This window comes from Chinchilla lanigera, unplaced genomic scaffold, assembly GCF_000276665.1.
Source record: "Chinchilla lanigera isolate Chin_1 unplaced genomic scaffold, ChiLan1.0 scaffold00014, whole genome shotgun sequence".
Classification (NCBI taxonomy): domain Eukaryota; kingdom Metazoa; phylum Chordata; class Mammalia; order Rodentia; family Chinchillidae; genus Chinchilla; species Chinchilla lanigera.
In genome coordinates this window covers 5,122,285-5,140,905 of record NW_004955415.1, presented here as the reverse complement: position 1 = coordinate 5,140,905, position 18,621 = coordinate 5,122,285, and the positions used below count along the sequence as shown (strand labels likewise).

General features: G+C 47.8%; 1 protein-coding gene across 1 annotated transcript in view; it reads left to right on the top strand.

Annotated features, from left to right (window-relative positions):
• Positions 1-18,621, top strand: part of Afap1l1 (actin filament associated protein 1-like 1) — a gene marked incomplete at its 5' end in the record, with an annotated part of 61,030 nt that continues 42,409 nt past the window's right edge. The window contains 1 exon segment of the mRNA XM_005380616.2: positions 1-42. Within this exon segment, the coding sequence (XP_005380673.1) occupies positions 27-42 (16 nt within the window).

Genomic DNA, 18,621 nt, shown 5'->3' with positions numbered 1-18,621 from the left:
CGGCGCCCAGGGAGCCCGGTGGCGCCATGGACCGAGGCCGGGGTAAGAGCAGCCGGGCCGGCCGCCCGCGCGGGGTGCTGCGCGAGGCGGGGAGGGGAGACCTGGGCGATCTAGGGCCGGAGAGGAGGACGAGGAGGGAGGAGAGAGGGGGGCGGCCGGGCTGGGCGGCGGAGCTGCCGGAGGGGGCGCGGGCGGGGGACTGGAAGACGCGGTGCTGTGGGGCGCAGGTGCTTCCTGCAGCGCGGGCAATCGGTGCGGGTCGGTCTCTCAGGTCCTGGAACTGAGTCGCCTCCTGTGTGTGAGACTGAGACTTTGTACACACCAATCCCTAACTTCAGAAAAGATCCCGAACGGATTCCTGCGGACAGCAAGGTTCTCCCGCCCCATTTTACGCAGGACAAGTAAAATAAGGTTTACAGACCACACTCAAAACACTAACACGTGAAACCCTACTGTGCGCCTGGCGAGAAGCCCCAGGAAACCAGAGTTTGCGGCTGCCCGGGGTTCTGGGGGAGGAGGGACCGCGTGAGCGGCCCTGCGCGCGCTCCTGGGTACAGTATTGGAAGTTTCGCAAAAGTGGTAGGGACTAGCGAAACTGGGACGAACCGGGGCAGAGAGGGCAGCGTTCATGGGGGTTGGGAACGAGGGCAGCATGATCGTAGTAAAGGTGTAGAAACCAGTGCAGTGGACATGTACTTGTCTGAAAAGTGGCCTGCTTGCACATGTGAATAGTGTGAAAGGCTGGAATAGGAACTTCGGGGTCCTAACCGGCACTCCGGGATCCAAAAAAATCCCAGGTGTGAAGGCACTTGGTGAACTGGCTGGCGAGGGATACACCAGGCAGGAAAATGTTGCTCTGATTAATGGAAAATTCCTCCCTCTCCCCACAATAATCTTACACCCTTTCCCCCACCTGCCTGTTTGCTGTGCTGAGGCCCGCAGGGAGAGGAAGGAGTGACCAGGGGAGAGGAAGCATTTAGGAGTCACGCGGGACAGGAACCAGGACAAGAATAGGTTTCAGGGTAAGCCCACCCGTCTCTGCATTCCTATGGCAGCTCAAGCCACGCTTAACAAGCACACTCCCAGTTCAGCCTCCCCATCCTCTCGCTTCCACACAAAACACCGCATTCACCTCCTGGGAGGGCCTGAAGGACTGGCAGAAAATGGAAAGGGCTTCCCTGGTTTGTAAGGCAGTTCTCACCTGTGAACTGACTTCCCGGCAAAGGTGTACTCTCATCACCACCTGGAAAGAAAGAAGAGCCATCTCTCTTGGCCTTCAGACCTGCTATTCCCACCTCTCACACTGTATATCTAAAAAGCCCCGCCAGTTACAAACACCATGGTTATCAGACATCACTCTGTCAGCCCCCGGTACAAAAATGCATACCTGGGCTTATCCAAACTTGCAGAAATAGACAAAGGTGACATTTCACCAAGCTGTAAATCCTTCACAACCAACAGGACCACTTCTGAAGGCTGCTTCCATAGCACTTGCTGGGAGACCCTACTTCCCAGGAATCTCTTGGTGCTCTGAACACGGCTGGGTGCCTACCCACTCTCTCCAGCCTACTCTCCTTCTCCCTCTCGGCTGTCACAGGGCACTGTCTGCACTCCAGTGACCTTTCTACCCAGGAGTAAGCATCAAAAAGCAGGGTGTGGAGCTGTTGTGAGACCCCTGCTGACCGTGCCTGCCCCATGGTAGGAGCTCCCTGATGTGGTTTAATGAGTGAGATGAAGCTCGCTTTATACCTCACCTCAGTTTGATTAATTATAATGGTGATTTTAAAAAATACTGCCAAATCCTTCCATCAGAACCATTCTTTGTGACTTGCAGAGGTAATCTCAAAGTACAGTAGTTGTGTGACTAGTGCCCAGAAGACCAAGTTGTCTATCTAGATCCTTATATTTCTACCCAGATAATTAGAAACACTTTATGAATTGTGTATTATGTGTTAGACCGTACTATGTATTCTGGATTAGAATGAAAAATCTGTATGTAGTTTCTGTTTTGGTTTTGGTCAGGTGATGAAACCCAGAGCCTGTCTACCACTGAGCTACACCCCTAGCCCTTTATTTCTTATTTCCAGACAGACTGTCACTATATTACCCAGGCTAGCCTAGAACTTGTGATCCTCCTGCCTCAGCCTCCCAAGTAGCTAGAGTCATGGGCCACCACACCCAGCCCTCTATACATGATTGTAAGATAAAATATAAGACTTCAAAAATCATTGTAGCAGACCCTGCTTGCTGCTCCTGCCCCCAGGCAGGTGCACATTCTTCTTTGTTGTCAGGGAAGTTTTGGGAAGTGTGAATCACATTGCGGTCTCATCCCCACCATGTTGGGGGTAAGAGTGTCACGTGTAGGATCCTAGGGAGAAAGCCACACTTCAGCATCGATGACAATACCTGACAATATCAAACCTGTACTGGGTGCCAGGCTCCACGATCAGCTTTTGCATGGTTTCTCTTAGAACAACACAGAGGTGGGACTTTAAGCAGGTCCGACATTACACCCACCTCATAGGAGAGCAGGCTTGCATGATGTATTGGTCAGGCCAGGCTACCATAGCATGGTTCTACAAACTAGGTGGCTTAACAAGATTTATTTCCCCACAGTTCTAGAGGCTGGCAGTCCAAGATCAAGATGCTATAAGGACAGTTTCTCATGAGGCTCTCTTCCTGTCTTGGAAGGCCACCTTCTTACTGTGTTCTCCTGTGGCCCCTTTCTCTTCTAATCCCAGTCCTGCTGGAGTAGGCTCCCACCCTGCTGACCTCATTCACCTTAATTATCTCCTAAGGCCCTGTCTTCAAATGTAGTCACACAGGACTAGGGCTGCAGCATCTAGGGCAGAGGGGACACAGGTCAGTCCACACAGCCAGGTTAGGTCACTGGGATTAATTTGTCATTCCCCATGTCAGACACAGAGCTGCAGTTTGAACCCAGCTCTGTCTGCCTGAAAAGTCTTGATTTTAAGCTTGCTGTTAACTGCCTCTCCGGTGGCAAATGACCCATGAGTCAAATCCTACAGCAGGCCTAGATGCCAGATCTTCCTACTGCACTCTGGGAAACCCCCACTGTGCCTCAGTTCAGGTGTCCTGGCACAATAATACCATAAAAGCTTGACATCAAAGTCGAGTGAGTCGAGAATGGAAACAAACCTGGGAAGTAGGACCTCTCTTCTAACAGGATATGCGTCTTCCCATGGGTAAAGCAGGATTTATATGATGCAGTAGCAGACATATAAACCACTTCAAATGGAATTCCTTCCAGCAAGATCTCCTGATTCATGAATGTCATACAAAGAGAACCAGCCACTGGGGAAGGTAACACACAGGACAGCTCAGTGACTGCAGACATCATCTTCTATCAGACAAGTTAGTTAATTTTCTTTCCTCAGATCAAAATAAGATGCAGCTACTGGTAATGCCTATTTCTTGGGGTTGTAAATATTAAATGCATGCGAAATACTTCAAAGCATATGCAAACATGGGATCCACTTAGTGATCTTGTCCCTTGTGATAATTATAATCTTTTTTTAAAAAATCAAGCTCAACATAAGAGAACTGCTTTATGGAATGTCCCTTTATAGAATCTCTCCACAAGCTGATCCAACCAGGATGATATTTTGTGCGTCACCTCTGTTTTATGTACTGAGCTACATAGCTTCGTGTTCAGTGCAGACAGGGAGTGGGTCATCATAAATCTTTGTCTCCTGGAGTTCTTTCATAGTGCTTGTGTCTTGAAAATCCATCTCTGACCTGAGTTGTCCAGTCCAAATGACATTTCTGACTGATAAAATGCTGATACAGATGCGAGCATGTCCATTTTCTTTCATCCTCTCTAGTTGTGCCTACTAAGTTATGTCATCACAGTTTTTCTGCTGTAAACTTTTCAGTCTTCTTGAGCTATCTTCTCTTTAAATTATTTCCTCTAAATTTACTCTGCTTTATTTAAATTTATCATCTTAATCTCCGAGGTTATGTTTTATTTCTCTGGCTCGTGGGAAGTGATTGGTTTCCCTGAGGTTCCTTTCCTTTCCACTTCAAAACTAGTTCCTTTTTCAACTAGTTGAATTCAACCCAAGATGGGAGTTTCTTTTGGGAGATCACGTTGTCTACTGGGCAAATCAAGAAATAAGCTGATGTTTTGTTTTTCACTGAATAAGATTTTTATTTTCCAGAGACAGTGGAAGAATCCATTCTCACTGCCTTGCCTCTGTGGGATGGGCTTTGAGAGTCACATTATGAAGGTCACATCTTCCCTGTGGTGTCCCATTGGCCAGACAGCCTGTGGTTAGCTCTCTGCCAGTGACTCACCGCCCAACTTCTGTCCCCAAAGCCGTGGATTCCCAAGCAGACTTACCCCCTCCCTGACATCCAAGTTCACACCTTTCTTCTGTCAGCACTCCTGCCCTTTTTAATAAGAACACTTATCCATATTCTGTTTTCCACCCTTATCTCTTCTACAAGGTCAGCTTTTCCCTAGCTAGGTTTTTTTGACATATAGTAATTGTACAAATTCACAGGGCACCGGATGCTAATTCAGTACATGGATGCAGTGTATAATGATCAAATCAAGGGAACTCACATTTCTGTCTCTTTAAGCATATGCCATTTCTTTGTGTTGGGAAACTTCTAACTGTTCTCTTTAGTTCTTTACAAAGTATGTAACACTGTAGCCATGAGGCCTTCTTTGCCAGTCTGGGTACTCAGTAAAGCTGAGTGGCTCAAGGAGACAGGACAAACCTGGGTTTGAGTTTGACTGCCACTTCCCAACTCCGTGATATTGGGCAGATGTTGGGTATGTCATAGCAGACAGCACTTGGGTGTTAGCCACACTCTACAGAGTACGTAAGGAGTCCTATGGCGCCATAGGACTTAACCTTACTCTAGGGGCATGTGCTGGCCACCGGGCCCTGCTTCCATTTCCTTTTCCTCACTGATCCCCAGGGTGTTTGGTTTACTCTTTCCTCAGGGTTTTTTGTGCCTCTCCCTCAAATATCAGTTTCAAACCCCTCTTTTCACGTGAGTGAGTGACTTGCCAAAGTAAGTTCTTCCCTGCCCACCCTCTGCCAAGAACCTATCATTACTCCACTCTCATCTTTGGTCCAGAAAAACAATCCTGTTTTCGAATGGCATCAGCTTCTCATACCCTTCTTACTCCTCAACAAAATAACTTGCAACTGGACAGAAGAGTGAAGCCATCTGTGCTCTCCTCCCAAACACACACACACACACACACCCCTCACCCCTCTTCTGAGCACTTCCCTCCTTCCTTTCGCACCCAAACATCCCAAGCGAATGGGTGGCACTGGTGAGCCTTCTTGGCGTCTCACAGCCTCCCTCCCCTGTGAAGTCCCCTGGGAAGGCTCACCCCAGCTCCCTCTAACATCGCACAAAAGCCTCATCTTTTGCCTCTTCCATGATTGACTCCTGGAACTCTCTGCAGCTCCGTGGAATCCTCTGCTCCTTTGTCATGTATTCCTTTGTTTTGCCTAGGATTTGGAGTCTAGTAAATCCAGGTTAAATAAGCAGCTTTCCTTCCCTCCAAAAAGCTTTTTAAATCTCTCCCCCCAGCGTTAGAGGTACTCAGCCTCTGGAATTCCCTTGCCTGAAGGCAAGTTGGGTAACTAAGTCTCATTCCCTCGGTGCGGTGAGTGTGGTGCGTAAAGCCGGAAGAGCAACATCCAGATGGAGAGACTGAGGAGACTGAGACGCAGCACTGTTGCACGTGGCCCACCGTAGATGCTTACTAATTGCTGTTTCCCATCTTCTCCCCCTTGCTGTGTCTTCTCACTTGCTCGCTCTTCCTTGATGGCTCTCGGCCTCTACTCCCTTGTCTCCCGGTACCTCAGCCGCCTCTCTGCTGTCCCTGCTGCAGGGAACCAAGCCCTGTGAGCATGACCCCCAGAAGCCCATCCTCAGCCCTGAGTGGGCTCCATTTCTACCTCCCCTCCTGCCTGGGATACATTTCCCTTTGGAAGGCACTCAGCCTCCAAGTGACCTAATTGTGAAGGTATCTTATTTACCACCACATCGGATGCACCTTCCTGTTTCTGTCTTTCTGTTAACACAACCATGTGAGGAGCTATTGAAGGAAATGGGAGTGTTTGTGAACCAGACCAAGTTTGAACGTGGTGGGGGAGGGAGTGGGGGATGGGGTTGTTTCTCACCTTTCTGTAAGAGAGGTACTAGTAGAAAGACTTTCCAGAAGGCTGTACAACCGGTTAAACAAGGGTTGAATCTAAAAACATACCAGTGAAAAGAACTGGTCCTCTATGCAATAGCTGCTGCCCACGGCCAGAATGAGGCAAAGGATGAGTAGACGAAGGAAGCCTTAGCATGGCTTCCTACGGAAGCTACATTAATATGTAGGTTAAGGACTATTGTCCCTAACATTCAGAGGTTTCCATGGGCATGATCCTTCTGCATACTGCCAAGAACAGGATTTCCAGTACATCATTCTGAAGCATTCCTCCTAGACGGACACTACGTCATAGCTGGTAATGGGATTTAGGGGTTATCGGTGCTTGAGGATGGAATTTGGACAGAAAAGGGTCTGTGCAATTAAGGGCAGTTATTTAAAACTGTCCATCTGATCAGGCATAAACCTTTGAGGACTCCTTGCTGCTAAGATAAAACTGATCCTTGTGGTGGTCCTTAAGCCGAGGTCCCTAGTCCACTTGGGGCCCTTGGCTACCACTCTGCTGTGGGCTCTGCTCACACTGGCCTTGTTCCTTCCAGCCTCAAATACTTTGTGCCCTCACCTGGGTCACTTATGGTCATCCCAGCTCCTTGCGCAAACATCTCTTTCTCAAGGCAGTGTTTCCCAACTTCCCGAGCTGCATGCCCCTGCTGTAGGCACTCCTGGTATGTACCCTGTGCTTCTCACTGGTTGCCATTTTCACATTTACAGTTAACTGTAAGATTGAGTTTGCTATTAATGTGAGTTCTGTGAGGACCAGGCCCTTCTTAGCTGGTGGAAACCTTTTGCCTAGCGCCAATGCCATGCTTGGCACATACTAGGTGCTCAATAAATGTCAAGTTGATGAAAAATGGAAGTGAGAATACACAATTCATAGACTGGAAATTGAATATGGCCACTTTCAGCACCAGAATTCCCCATATCAATGACTACCATATTGGGGACAGAAATGTAGACTTGATCACTATCCATCATTTCCTTTGTTCTCATCCTTTCTATAATCAAATCCCAAATCCTGTTGGCCATTATTGGGAAATGGATCTTGGATGGCTTCTCCTGCATCCTGTTGCCTCCTACCGGAGCTTCCTGTTTCTACTGTTGCATTTCCGGTCTGCCTTAGGGACCACTCCCTATTTGTCTAAAGCAATGTTTCTGATCCGTCTGCTGTCAGAACTGTGCTCTCTGGTGCCTACTGAAAATGCTCCCCACGCCCAGAGATACGATCAGTATGTGTGCAGTGAGATTTGGAAAGCAGCATTTCTTGTACAGCCCCCAGATGAATCTGGTGTCCTCACTGGAGCAACCACCACTGTTCTCCCGGACCGCTTTTACCAGGACCTTTGATCCTGTTCAAACACCTTCCTGTGTCCCCTGTTGCCTATTTTAGTTCTGTCTCTCAAGTCCTCAGCTAGTGGGACTCTAGGGTCCGAATCTGTTACTCAAAGCCTTGTGAAAGCGTGAAGTGTCTCATTTTAACTTTTTCAAAATATGAAAACACTCTCACAAATCCTTGTCCAGATGGACTTCCAGAAATGTATAGTGTTTATCTCAACCTCCTTCTTTTCCTCACCTTGCCCTCCGCCATAGACTCCAGGGTTATGTGAACTCTGGCCTCCAGTAAATATCCTAGCACACAGTGCCAGGGTAGAACTGGATCTGGAATGGAAGCCAAACTATCACATCCTAGCCCCAGCTCAGCCATTCACTTGGACGTTTTTTATAAAGCTTTTAACTTTGCAAAGCATTTGTCATGTGGAATTTGCTCCAGCCTAGCCTGAGAAGTGTTGACCGGGCACAGTGAGCTCTCTGTGGAAGAATCAGGGCCACCTCTTCTGCATGTGATAATCATACATGCTCTCTCCTGGCAGCCCTTCCCTGCAGAGTTGCTATGGGCAAGAGGGAACCCGTATGTGTGGGAATCATCAGAAAATTAACACCTAAAATCCTTTTCCTGGTAATCCTTTTGGCCTGAGTTTCTCGTCTGTGGTTTCTCTCACCCTGGCAATGGTCCTGTGGAGTGGAGAGCAGGGACATTCTCCCCATTAGACAGAGGCAAAACCTGAAACTCAGAAAGATGGTTGCTATTCCCCTTCCCACAAGAGACCAGCTCAGCAGCACTTCCCTGTGGAAGCTTCCTGCCTCATCCTCCTCTTCCTGTTCCTCTCAGCCTAGGTTGCCAGCCCCCACTTTGGCCTAGGCTTTTAGCGAAGCTTAGTACACTTATTGAAATGCCTCCTGTATGTACATACGAATCTTGGTGTCTAGGACTGTCTTCTACATCCTATCCCCAGAGGCTGTCATACAGCAAGTGCTTAGCACAGTCAAATGCTACTTATAGTGCGCATTCACCATGACACATCATGAAGTAGACACTGCCATTGTCCCCATGTCACAGATGAAGAGATCAGGGCTGCCTCCCTCCAAACCTAAGTCCTTTACCGTTGCTGGCTGCTGCTTCTCTATGAATTTTGGAGGGCCATCACCAGATTAGTTATAGAAGCACTTGATAGGTAAGCCACAGGACTAACTAGGTAAAGATTTCAAGGTGGAGAAAGAGGTGGTGCCGAGACAAGAGGGAAAAGAGGTCTGAACTATTCTGGTAGACACCCTCCATCAAGGAAAGGTGCAGGTTTTTATATCTTACCCGTGTGAGGTTTTTATGTCTTACCCTTCCCGCTGCAGCCCCAGAGTTCTAGAGTTTAGAATTCAAGAGACTCTTATCCTCCTGGTATTGACAAAGAGGCTGACCCAGGATGGCCCACGCAGGGGTTGTCTTGCATCTAAAATTCCATTTGGGGTATCCCAGCCGTTCCTGAATTGGGGCGTGGAGGAGCAGAGCTGGTCAGGCGTGATTCTTCTCCTGGCACAGCTGTCCTCCTTGATGGGGGTAGAATGTGGCACCACATTGCAGTCATTCCAGCTCAGGGGAATTTACCAGCAGCGTGCCGTCCAGGAGGCAAGCTCAGGGCTTTTTATAGCCCTCTAAGAACCTAGAGGAAAGCTGATCTCCTGAGAGACAGAACCAGAGCATGTGTCTTGTTCGGGCACCATTCCCTCACACTTGGAGTCCCCAGATGCCTGCAGTTCACTTTAGGGCAAGAGTCAATGCTAAGTGAGCTGTGAGGGGGAGAGGAAGCCAGCTCACTGGCCCAGCCTGGCTCCTAGAATCCTCTGCACAGGCTTCAGTTTCTTCACCTGTCAGACTGGAGTACTATAATGCAGGAGGATCAGCCAACCTTGGCTGGTGGGGCCAAAGCCAATCCTGCACCTATTTTTGTAAATAAAGTTTTATTGGCTCACAGCCCATTTGTTATGTATTAACTATAGTTACTTTGTCACTCTAAGAGCAGAGTGGACTCTCTGGACATTTACAGAAAAGTTCTCTAGTTCCACAATGAGCCTATAGAGAGATGAGGAGCACCTTGCCTTGAGAAGGACTGTGAGGGTCCTTACGCCGTACAGTAATATGTGTTCACGAGTAGTGTTGGAGGGACTTCTGAAAACCGTTTATCTCTGTTGTTCAAATTACTTTTAGTCTCAGTTGCAGACAGAATCTTAAGCAACAGAGCTGCTGTGGGTGATGTGGGAATATGACCCTAGCATAGCCCACTCCACCTCTCCTGCTCCCAAGGGTGGTCCTTATGGAAGCTATGCAGCTCCCAGAGGTTTCATCAGAAAAATATTTGAAAACAGTTTCTCTAAACCTGTGCCCCTAAGTTTACAACTGGGGAAACTGAGGTCCAAGAGGCAGCATCTTGCGTAAGGTCACAAGATGCCCCCCCCCCATTAGCATTCCACAGAACCACTACTGTGGTCACAAGGAATCAGGAGAAACAGCTCTCTGGGGAGAAGCCCACCATTTGGATTTGCAGGGTGGTGGGCTGCTGTCAGTGCGCAGGTGCCTGGGAGGTCCCCTTAGTGACCCAGAGCACACAGAGATGAGGGCCGAGATGGGGCCAGGACACAATCAGTTGCTGATACCTGCCCATAGGACTCCTTGTCTGAGTCAGGGCTTGGGAGCCTTTTGTTCTGAGAGTACCAGAACTCAAAAAAAAAAAAAAAAATTGAAATGCACCAAAGATGTTTTTATTTTATTGGTAGGAAGGCATATTAAAAACAACTCAGAGCAGATCTTACCATTGACATATTTATTTTTCTTCTTTTAAAAAAATCTGTTATTCGATAGATAAAAAACATCTTCAAATCAGTGGCATCTTAAAGTGGAGAAATTATGATAATTTATACTAAAGCTTTCTTTTGAAGATGAAATCAGATTTATTCATTCGTAGAATAAATATTTCCCCTTCCTGCCCGTTCCTGTCGCAGGGTGTGCTGAGAACAGATCCTGCTGATGTGAAACCAAGGGGCATTTTTTTAGCCGCACTTGAACCGAGTGGAAAGCTGATCTCCTGGGACTGTGCCAGGAAGCCAGCGAGACTAATGGCTTTCCCTCGCCTCCAGCAGCAGCCAGGTGCAGCCTCGAAGGGCCGGAGAGGGCAGGCTCAGGTCCCTGCACCAGCGACTGTAACGTGGCAAGACCTGGTCACCAGTGCCTGTGACCTAAGGTCAGATCTGGTCAGTGTCCACCAAAAAGAACATAAAAAAGAGCAGATAGCTCAAGGGACACTTTGTAGCCAGGCCAGACCAGGAGCACTGTGGAGGGCACTTTAGGTGGAGAAAATAGGGAGTGGGCGGGGTTGGGGGGAGACAAAGCCCCCAGGACACTCAGAACAAAGCAGGGCAGCCTGGAGAATCAGAGAAAAGTGAATGGAGCCTCCAGGTCCTTCCAGAGTAGTCTTCTCCAGGTCCCTAATTGTGTGTCCCCATCCTCCAGGCTGTGCTCCATGTGATCTGTACCTAATAATAGAGGCAGATAAGGCTCAAGCGAGCCCCTGACTATGGTGTCCAGTCGCTCCAGGCTGAGGCCCAGCCCTACCCCTTCCACAAAACCCTGAGTCTCTGCTTCTTCAGCTGAAAATGGAGAGCAGTCTGTCCACCAAGGACGGCCAGCTGGAGTCAGACAGAAAGTGCTCCGCACACAGGAGGCGTTTAATTTCTTAAGAGGTTAATGCTGCTTGAAATGCAAGTCTGTGAGGATGGCCTCACTCTTAATAAGTGAGAGGAAACAAGTTCTCCCCAACACTCGCTCCAGCTCCTTTGTACACCTCTGCCCCAGCCCACCCCCAACCCCCATAGACACACTGAGGAAGCGGGAGAAGCCCCAGGGAGTGCGCTAACAAAGGAGGACCTCTCACCATGGGGTGTCACAAAGGAAAGCTGGTGTTGTGGGCCCTGGGGAGTTGTTGGGCTGGACTGTGAGCAGGAAGAGGTTATGATGTGCTGCAGTTTGAGGCTATTGTTGAAGCCAGCGTGGAGCTCCTGGCAGAGTGGAAAGGGGGAGATTGGACAGAAGTGGCCAATTAGGAGCCTGAAGCAAGTGCTTCAGATAAGCAGAAATTAACTCACCTTGATGTTTAAGTGCAGAGTCACATAAAGCTTTAAACTTTCCATTGTCAAATACTTAACTGGGCGGGGTGTGGTGGCCTAAGCCTATAGTCCCAGAACTTGGGAGGCTGAGGCAGGAGGATTGCCTCAAGTTCAAGGCCAGCCTGGGCAACATGACCAAGACCCTGTCTCAAAATCTAATCAACAACGACAAAAAAAAAAAAAAAAAAACTACACAGGTAATTGGACAGAATTGTTAGTCTAATGGGGAGGTGGAGAAGACATTCATTTGGGACCCTTAAAACTCAAAGATACCCATTTCCATGACATGTAATCAACTTTTTCTTGTATAGCAGACCCCAACTACGGATGCAAGAATCTCCCCAGAGGGCTTGCAAACCTGGCCCAGGAAAGGGCTAGGCTCCTTGCAGGGGTTGAGTGCTGGGAGGCTCGCCCCAAGCCAAACCTAGGGTGGAGTGCTGGGAAGCTTTGTAGGCTGGGGAGAAGAAAGGGAAGGAGGGAGGAAGGGAGGAAAGGAGGACTTCCAATCTAGCCAGCATGCGAGGGCTGTGCTGAGCTCACCTTATCACCCCACCTAGAATAGCTGGTCTGACCCCTGGTAATCACAAATTGCAACGATATCCCCAATATCCTCAGTAATAACTTTTGTAGCTCAGTTATTAATTGTCACACTCATCAGTCATGTATTGCCTCGCTTTCTCCTTACTATACCCCCCAAGGCAAGTGCTGTTTGAGCCCAGTCTTACAGAGGTGAAAACTGAGTGAGGCTCGGGGAGGTGACATAACCCAATTGGGGTCTCAGGGGGAATCTGGGCAAATCCCAGGCTTGATTCTCGGTGTTTCTCACTCCCTGCTGGGCATCAGCTGCCACTGTGCTGACTGCCCTGACCAATCCCCGCCTCCCCTCCCAGGGCCTGTCCCCACCCGGCCCAGTCCCTCTTGTGACATCTGCTTCCTTTAGTGCAGATTGCTAACAAGTTCTTCTGTAGGGTAAACCAGCATTGTGGCCTAGGAGCTGTCCCAAGTGCTTCAGGGAGGAAATCTGGAGCACCCAGCACCTCCCCCCACACACACACACCCAGGAGCCTCTGTTCTTGGAGACAGTTGTCACGGCAGGAGTCACAACCCTTCCTGCTCTGTGGCCCTTCCCCCAAATTCCAGGCTGTGAGTCCCCTGTGCACCTGCTGTTTGCCCACAACTGTGCTGGACAGAGACCCTGGGTCTGTACTTTTGGGCATCCCTACCCTTCTGGGTTCACAGATTAGTGCAGGACACTGAATCTGTCATCTGCTCTGAAGCAGGAGGACCTGGGGATGCCTATCCAGGAAGGCAGGACGGGCCTCCTAGAAAATGTGGCATCTAACCCAACTCCCAGAGGATGCCTGGGCACTTTCTGGGGAGTGGGGGAGATTTTAGGTGATAAAAACAGTAAGCTTGGTTTGCACCAGGCACTGTTCTAAGCACATTATACAGTATTCCACTGGAACTTAATGAGGTATTATTATTACCATCCCCATTTTGCAGAAGAGAAAACAAGCACAGAATAATTAAGTAACTTGCCTCAGGGCATACAGCTTCCATGTGGTGGCAGTTGATTGTTCAGAGGAAATGCCGGAAACAGACAACACTGGATGGGGTCTCGGGTATTAAAAATAGGCCAGAAATAGTAATATTTTTCAACTCTATTGAACAGAACTAAGTTAAATACATCCTAGTTTCTGGTGAGTACAGCTGCAAGGCTCCCTGTTTCACAGTGATTCTGCGGGGTGATTGTCCCCCTAATCCCACCCACACCTTTCTGATCAGGGCTCAGTCTCATCTCCCGATTCCTACACAAGGACTGCTGTTTGGCTGGCGGTGGAGGGAAGCACGTCATTAGTAACACCAGGACAGTTGGACTTGAGTCTCCCGACAGGCCTGTGAAGTGGGCAGGGCAGTTATGATCACCCACTGTCAAACTGAGGAAACTGAAACTGAGACAGGAAGTGACCAGGTGTGGTGGCGCACTCCTGTAACCCCAACACTCGGGAGGCTGAGGTAAGAGGACTGCTGCTGTGAGTTCAAGATGAGCTTGAGCTGTATAGTGAATTCAAGACCAACCTGAACTGTAAAGCAAGACCCTGTCTCAAAAAAAAGACATGAAACGACTTGTCCAAGGCCATGAAGCCAGTAAGTGTACGGCCAAGGCTTGAGCCCCTGCATTCTGTCTACAGTGCCCATGTTTTCTCCACCACAACAACATATAGCACACAGTGGGAGGTCACAAAGATTTCATCCCTGGCCCTGTGGCCTCTGGCAAGTTCCTCAGCATCTCTTGGCTCAGTTTCCTGTCAGTAAAACTGAGGCACTTTCTATCACACAGGGTTACTACAAGATGGAGTATTAGCTAAGTAATTAATAAGCACAGAGTGTTAGGCACAGAGCATATCTGCACAGTGGTGTGGCATACAGCAGTCCAAATGAGAGCACACAGGGACAGCCGGCAGTATGAGTGTGTCTTTCCATCTTAACACTAAAGGAAAACGGTCCCAAATGTTACTGATAGCGTTACACACTTTCTTCCTTTTTTCATTATACACTTTGAAAAAGTGAAAAACAGCTAAAATGTTAAAATGTGTACTTTCAGGAGTGCATCTGATTGCAATAAAACGAGATAGAAGAGAAGGCAAAGGCATGGACCAAAGCTTTGAGGGTGGTAGGGAGGTTGGACAGAGGAGGCAGGAGGCTGGGGTCCTAATGGGAGATATAAGGTACAATCAGGATCCGGGCTTTTGCTGGAAAGGTAGTTGGAAGGTGCTTACTATTACATTATCAAAACTAACTGATTATATAAATAATAACTAAATAAGATGAGGCATGCATGGGCCAAGATGAGAGTATCTCACGGAGCAAGGGTTAGGATTAATCCAGATTTTCTCCACCTGAAGCCCTAGGCACACTACCTTACAGAAAGGAAATGTTCAATAAAGAAAAAGGCCAGAAGGTCTATAATTCAGTAATTGGAGGCATAAGCTGTAGAGTTAGTGCTGGGTTTGGATCTGTCTGCTAGCTTGGTGCCTTTAGACAAATAACTGCCTCCGTGAACCTCACTTGGTGACTTGTAAAATAGCAAGTAAAGCTGGCTATGGTGGTGTGCTTTGGTAATCACAACACTCTGGGAGGCTAAGGCGGGCAGACTGGTAGTTTGAGTCCTGCCTGGGCAACTTAGCAACTTAGTAAGACCTTGTCTCAAGATAAAAACGTTTGGGGATGTCGCTCAGTGGGAACACCCTGGATGCAATCCCCAGACCCACTAAAATTAGCAGGTTAAAACACTACCTTGCAAGGTCATTATGGGGATTAAATGAGGTAATCCAACACAAAATTCTTAGTGCAACATCTGGAACATCACTTAAGAGCTTACAGATACTGCTTGCTTTGGTTATCAGGCATCCTGCACTACCCCTGGTCTTTCATGAAGGAGATGATACAGACTACCCAGAGCGGAAGCAGCTGCCATCTTGGTGGGAGGAAGTGAGCATGTGTGTCAGTTTTCCACTTCCTCCTGGAATCATTTCCTTTGTGAGCTAAACAGGGAGGAATACACACACACAAAGGGACAATTCTGGGAGCGCTTAGTCCCACAGCCAAAAATTATTTCCTCGGAAGTTGTTTTAAGCCCCCACCTTCTCCTGTGTGGTCTGGAAATTGCCTAAGGAGAGGACACTGTGGCTTCCCTCGTGGCCCAAAGTAAGAAAGAAGATGTCTTAAGCCAGAGCCCTTCTGGGGGTAATAGGAACTGGGCAGAGCGGCTGCCAGGAAGGCCAGGGAAGACATAGGACTTCTCTGAGCCTTCTTCTTGGGGAAAGTCACCTACCCTAGTGACCTGCTTCCCATTGACCTATGACCTTCCTGACCCCTTGCCTCTTTTCTTTCTGAAATAAGAGCAGATCAGAGAATTGTGCTAGTCTGTCATCCCTAAAAATAATCTCTGGGTTTATAAACCCCTTCCCAGCCATTCTTCATTTCCCGCCTCACATAGATAGACCCATCCATGGGTTTTCAAAACCTCTTTTTGCAGAAGAGAAAAATGATGCTCAAAGGGGTTAGGCAGCTCACTTAAAATTACACATGAGTAAATGGGAGGAGTCAGAAACCAAACCAAGTCCTCTGAAACCAAGTCCAAACTGATCTTTACCACCTCCCTCCCTCATAAATGTTGCTGTGTTTCTAGCCTAGGGACCCAAACTTGTACTATTCTCTTCGGCATAAAGGGATATTCAGTTTCTTGCAATAGCTCTAATTAACACACACAAAGGCCATCCAAGGCGACCTCACCACCCCTTACCCTCCCTCACACAGGGGCTATATTTAACTCCTGGAAAGCACTGAGCTCCAGGCTCTGGATTTGCAGCTGGGCTTTCTTTGCCGCTCCTGTCTTATTCTTTTCCATTCTGTGCACATCATGATCTTCCCGCACACACTCCAGGACAACAGGAAGTGTTTGTTTGGGTGACAAACAATGCAAGCATAACCAGCGCTGGCCCTCGGTGTTCTGCCCACTGTCTGGCTTTCCTTTGGACTCAGAAAGTAGTGCTTGTAAATGGAGAGGAAGGAAGTCGCTGCAGCTGCGTAGATTGGCAGCAACTTGGAAGAGACTGTGAGCAGGGGAAGGAGAGCGTCCTGAGGCGGGAGGATCGCTAGTTCAAGTGAGAGGACAGTTCTCCCAGCCCGTCCTGTGGAGCTGGTGTCCTCTGCTATGTTAACCTTGAGTTGGACACAGAAGGAAGCAGCATTCTGGAGGAATGCTGAGAGGAACATCACAACTAGACCCTCCAATCCTGAAGTCCTCAGTCCTGAACCTCTAAAATGAGGTGAGCCCACATTATTGTGCAAATTAATTGATATAAACAACACGTATACTTTTCTCAGAGCAGGATGTGCCCTGCAGCAGCCATGAGAGAGCAGTATGGGTAGTCAACATGTACTCAGTGCTTGCTGTGTGCCAGCGCCACCCTAAGCACGTTGACACATGTCACTGATGGAGGACACGCTCACAAGTTGCTGCTGACATATATGAGGCACTGGCAGTTTTCAGTGTCCCAGAGGTGCATGGCTAGGAAATGGGGAGCGAGACTTAAACTCAAGCACATTGCGTTATTCAGTATCTGCTAGGTAGCATTATTTCCCATTATTTCCAATTTGTGTGTTGGAATTAAAATCCACCAACAACACAGTGTACACCCCTAATCAATGGGCAGCTGTATTCACATGAGGGATACTAGTTCAGCAAAATGGAGTCTTCAGGAACTTAGCAAAGTGAAACATGAGGCTTCTGCTTTCTTTCTAACCCACTTTTTGTTACCTACTCTTTTTTTCCAAGCATCTTTTTACTATGCGGAGCCACTATAAGGAGACATACTTTGAAAATCAAATCAACTACCTGTTAGACTTTATCAACACAAGAAGAAAGTTTGCTCTGAGAATTAATTCATTCCACTATTCATTCAGCCCTTACTCTGTGTCATACTCTAGCAAAAACTGGCATTGTTCTTGCCTACATGGAGCTTGGCTCAGGTCAGGGACAGTGACATTACTCAATAAATACCTAAGTGAGTAGAAAGTCTGATTATGTGAAATGCCACAGGGAGAGATCTTTGATGTTATGATAGCATAAAACAGGGAAAGCCAGGCATGGAGGCACATGCCTGTAATCCTAGCACTCAGGAGGCTGAGGCAGGAGGATTGCTTCAAGATCAAGGCCAGCCTGGACTACATAGCAAGACTCTGTCTCGATAATAATAATAAATAAATAAGACAGGGAATAGGTGTGGTCAAGAGAACCAAAGAGATTTCTGGGAGAAAAGTCATGACTGAATAGAGAACTAAAGGAGGTATATGTGGTTGGCAGGGGAAAGAATCTCTTGAAGGCAAAGGGAGTGGCTCATGCGAAGTCTGCCTGGGTTAAGAAGCTAAGGAACAGAGATGAGGTCTATCTGGAAGAACCCACCAGGTGTGAAGACAACAAAAGAATCTTCTTCCTTTATTTCCCCACTCACACACTGAGCTCCTATCTGATAGGCTTGCTAATCCCCATCTGGTGTGACTGGTGTCCCCGCTGTTCTAGGGGTCAGACCCCGTTAATGTGCTAGCTTGTTAAGACACAGTATGCAGAAAGTCATCCTTAAAATTGTGATCAAACATGCTTAAAATCAGGCAGTGCTTCGCTCTCCAGAACGGGAGCATTTAGGAGATGGAAATTAGGTTATTTTGCTGCTTGGAAGGGAAAAAGGAAATCTGAGTAAACCAAAAGAAAAATTGCAGGCCCTTCATAAAACCACATTCTGACAACTCTTTTTTTTTTCCATTTTAAAATTGTGCAGCTTGCATTTTCTCTGGCTGAAAACAAAGGAGGATAAGTTGTCTCTGTGATCTCTGTAAAGAGGCTTGCCAAATAGTGAGGTGGGGAAAAGAGAATTGTACTTCTTCCTGCTTCTTTGCATTTAAATGAAATTGTAACTACAAGCTATCTCCTAAGGTTCTTGTTGGTCTGAAAGGTGCGCAGGCGTGAACCCATACATCAAAGTGCCCAGCCTTGCTCCCCACCCAACGAATAGAAGCCAGTACCAGGCTTAATTATTCCTGCTGTTTCCAGAAGTTTGTTCTTTCTTGTCATGGATTTTAAACTCATTACCATTGGGATCTTTAAATAAATACAAACTTCCATGTGCTGGTGCCCTTCCTGGATATAATGAGTGACTTCTGCTTGGAGGTTTCACTCAGGCTGAACCAAGACTGTGGACCAGGAATAACTAGACCAGGGACAATGTCCTGGAAGCCAGTGACGGTGCCGTAGGACTGTGGCTTAATTTGTGACGTAACACCCCCTTTAGAAGGGGATGATGGAGAGAGAAGCAGAGAGAACGTTGATCTTCATCTTAGATGGATACTCACAAGGAACAATAAGCACT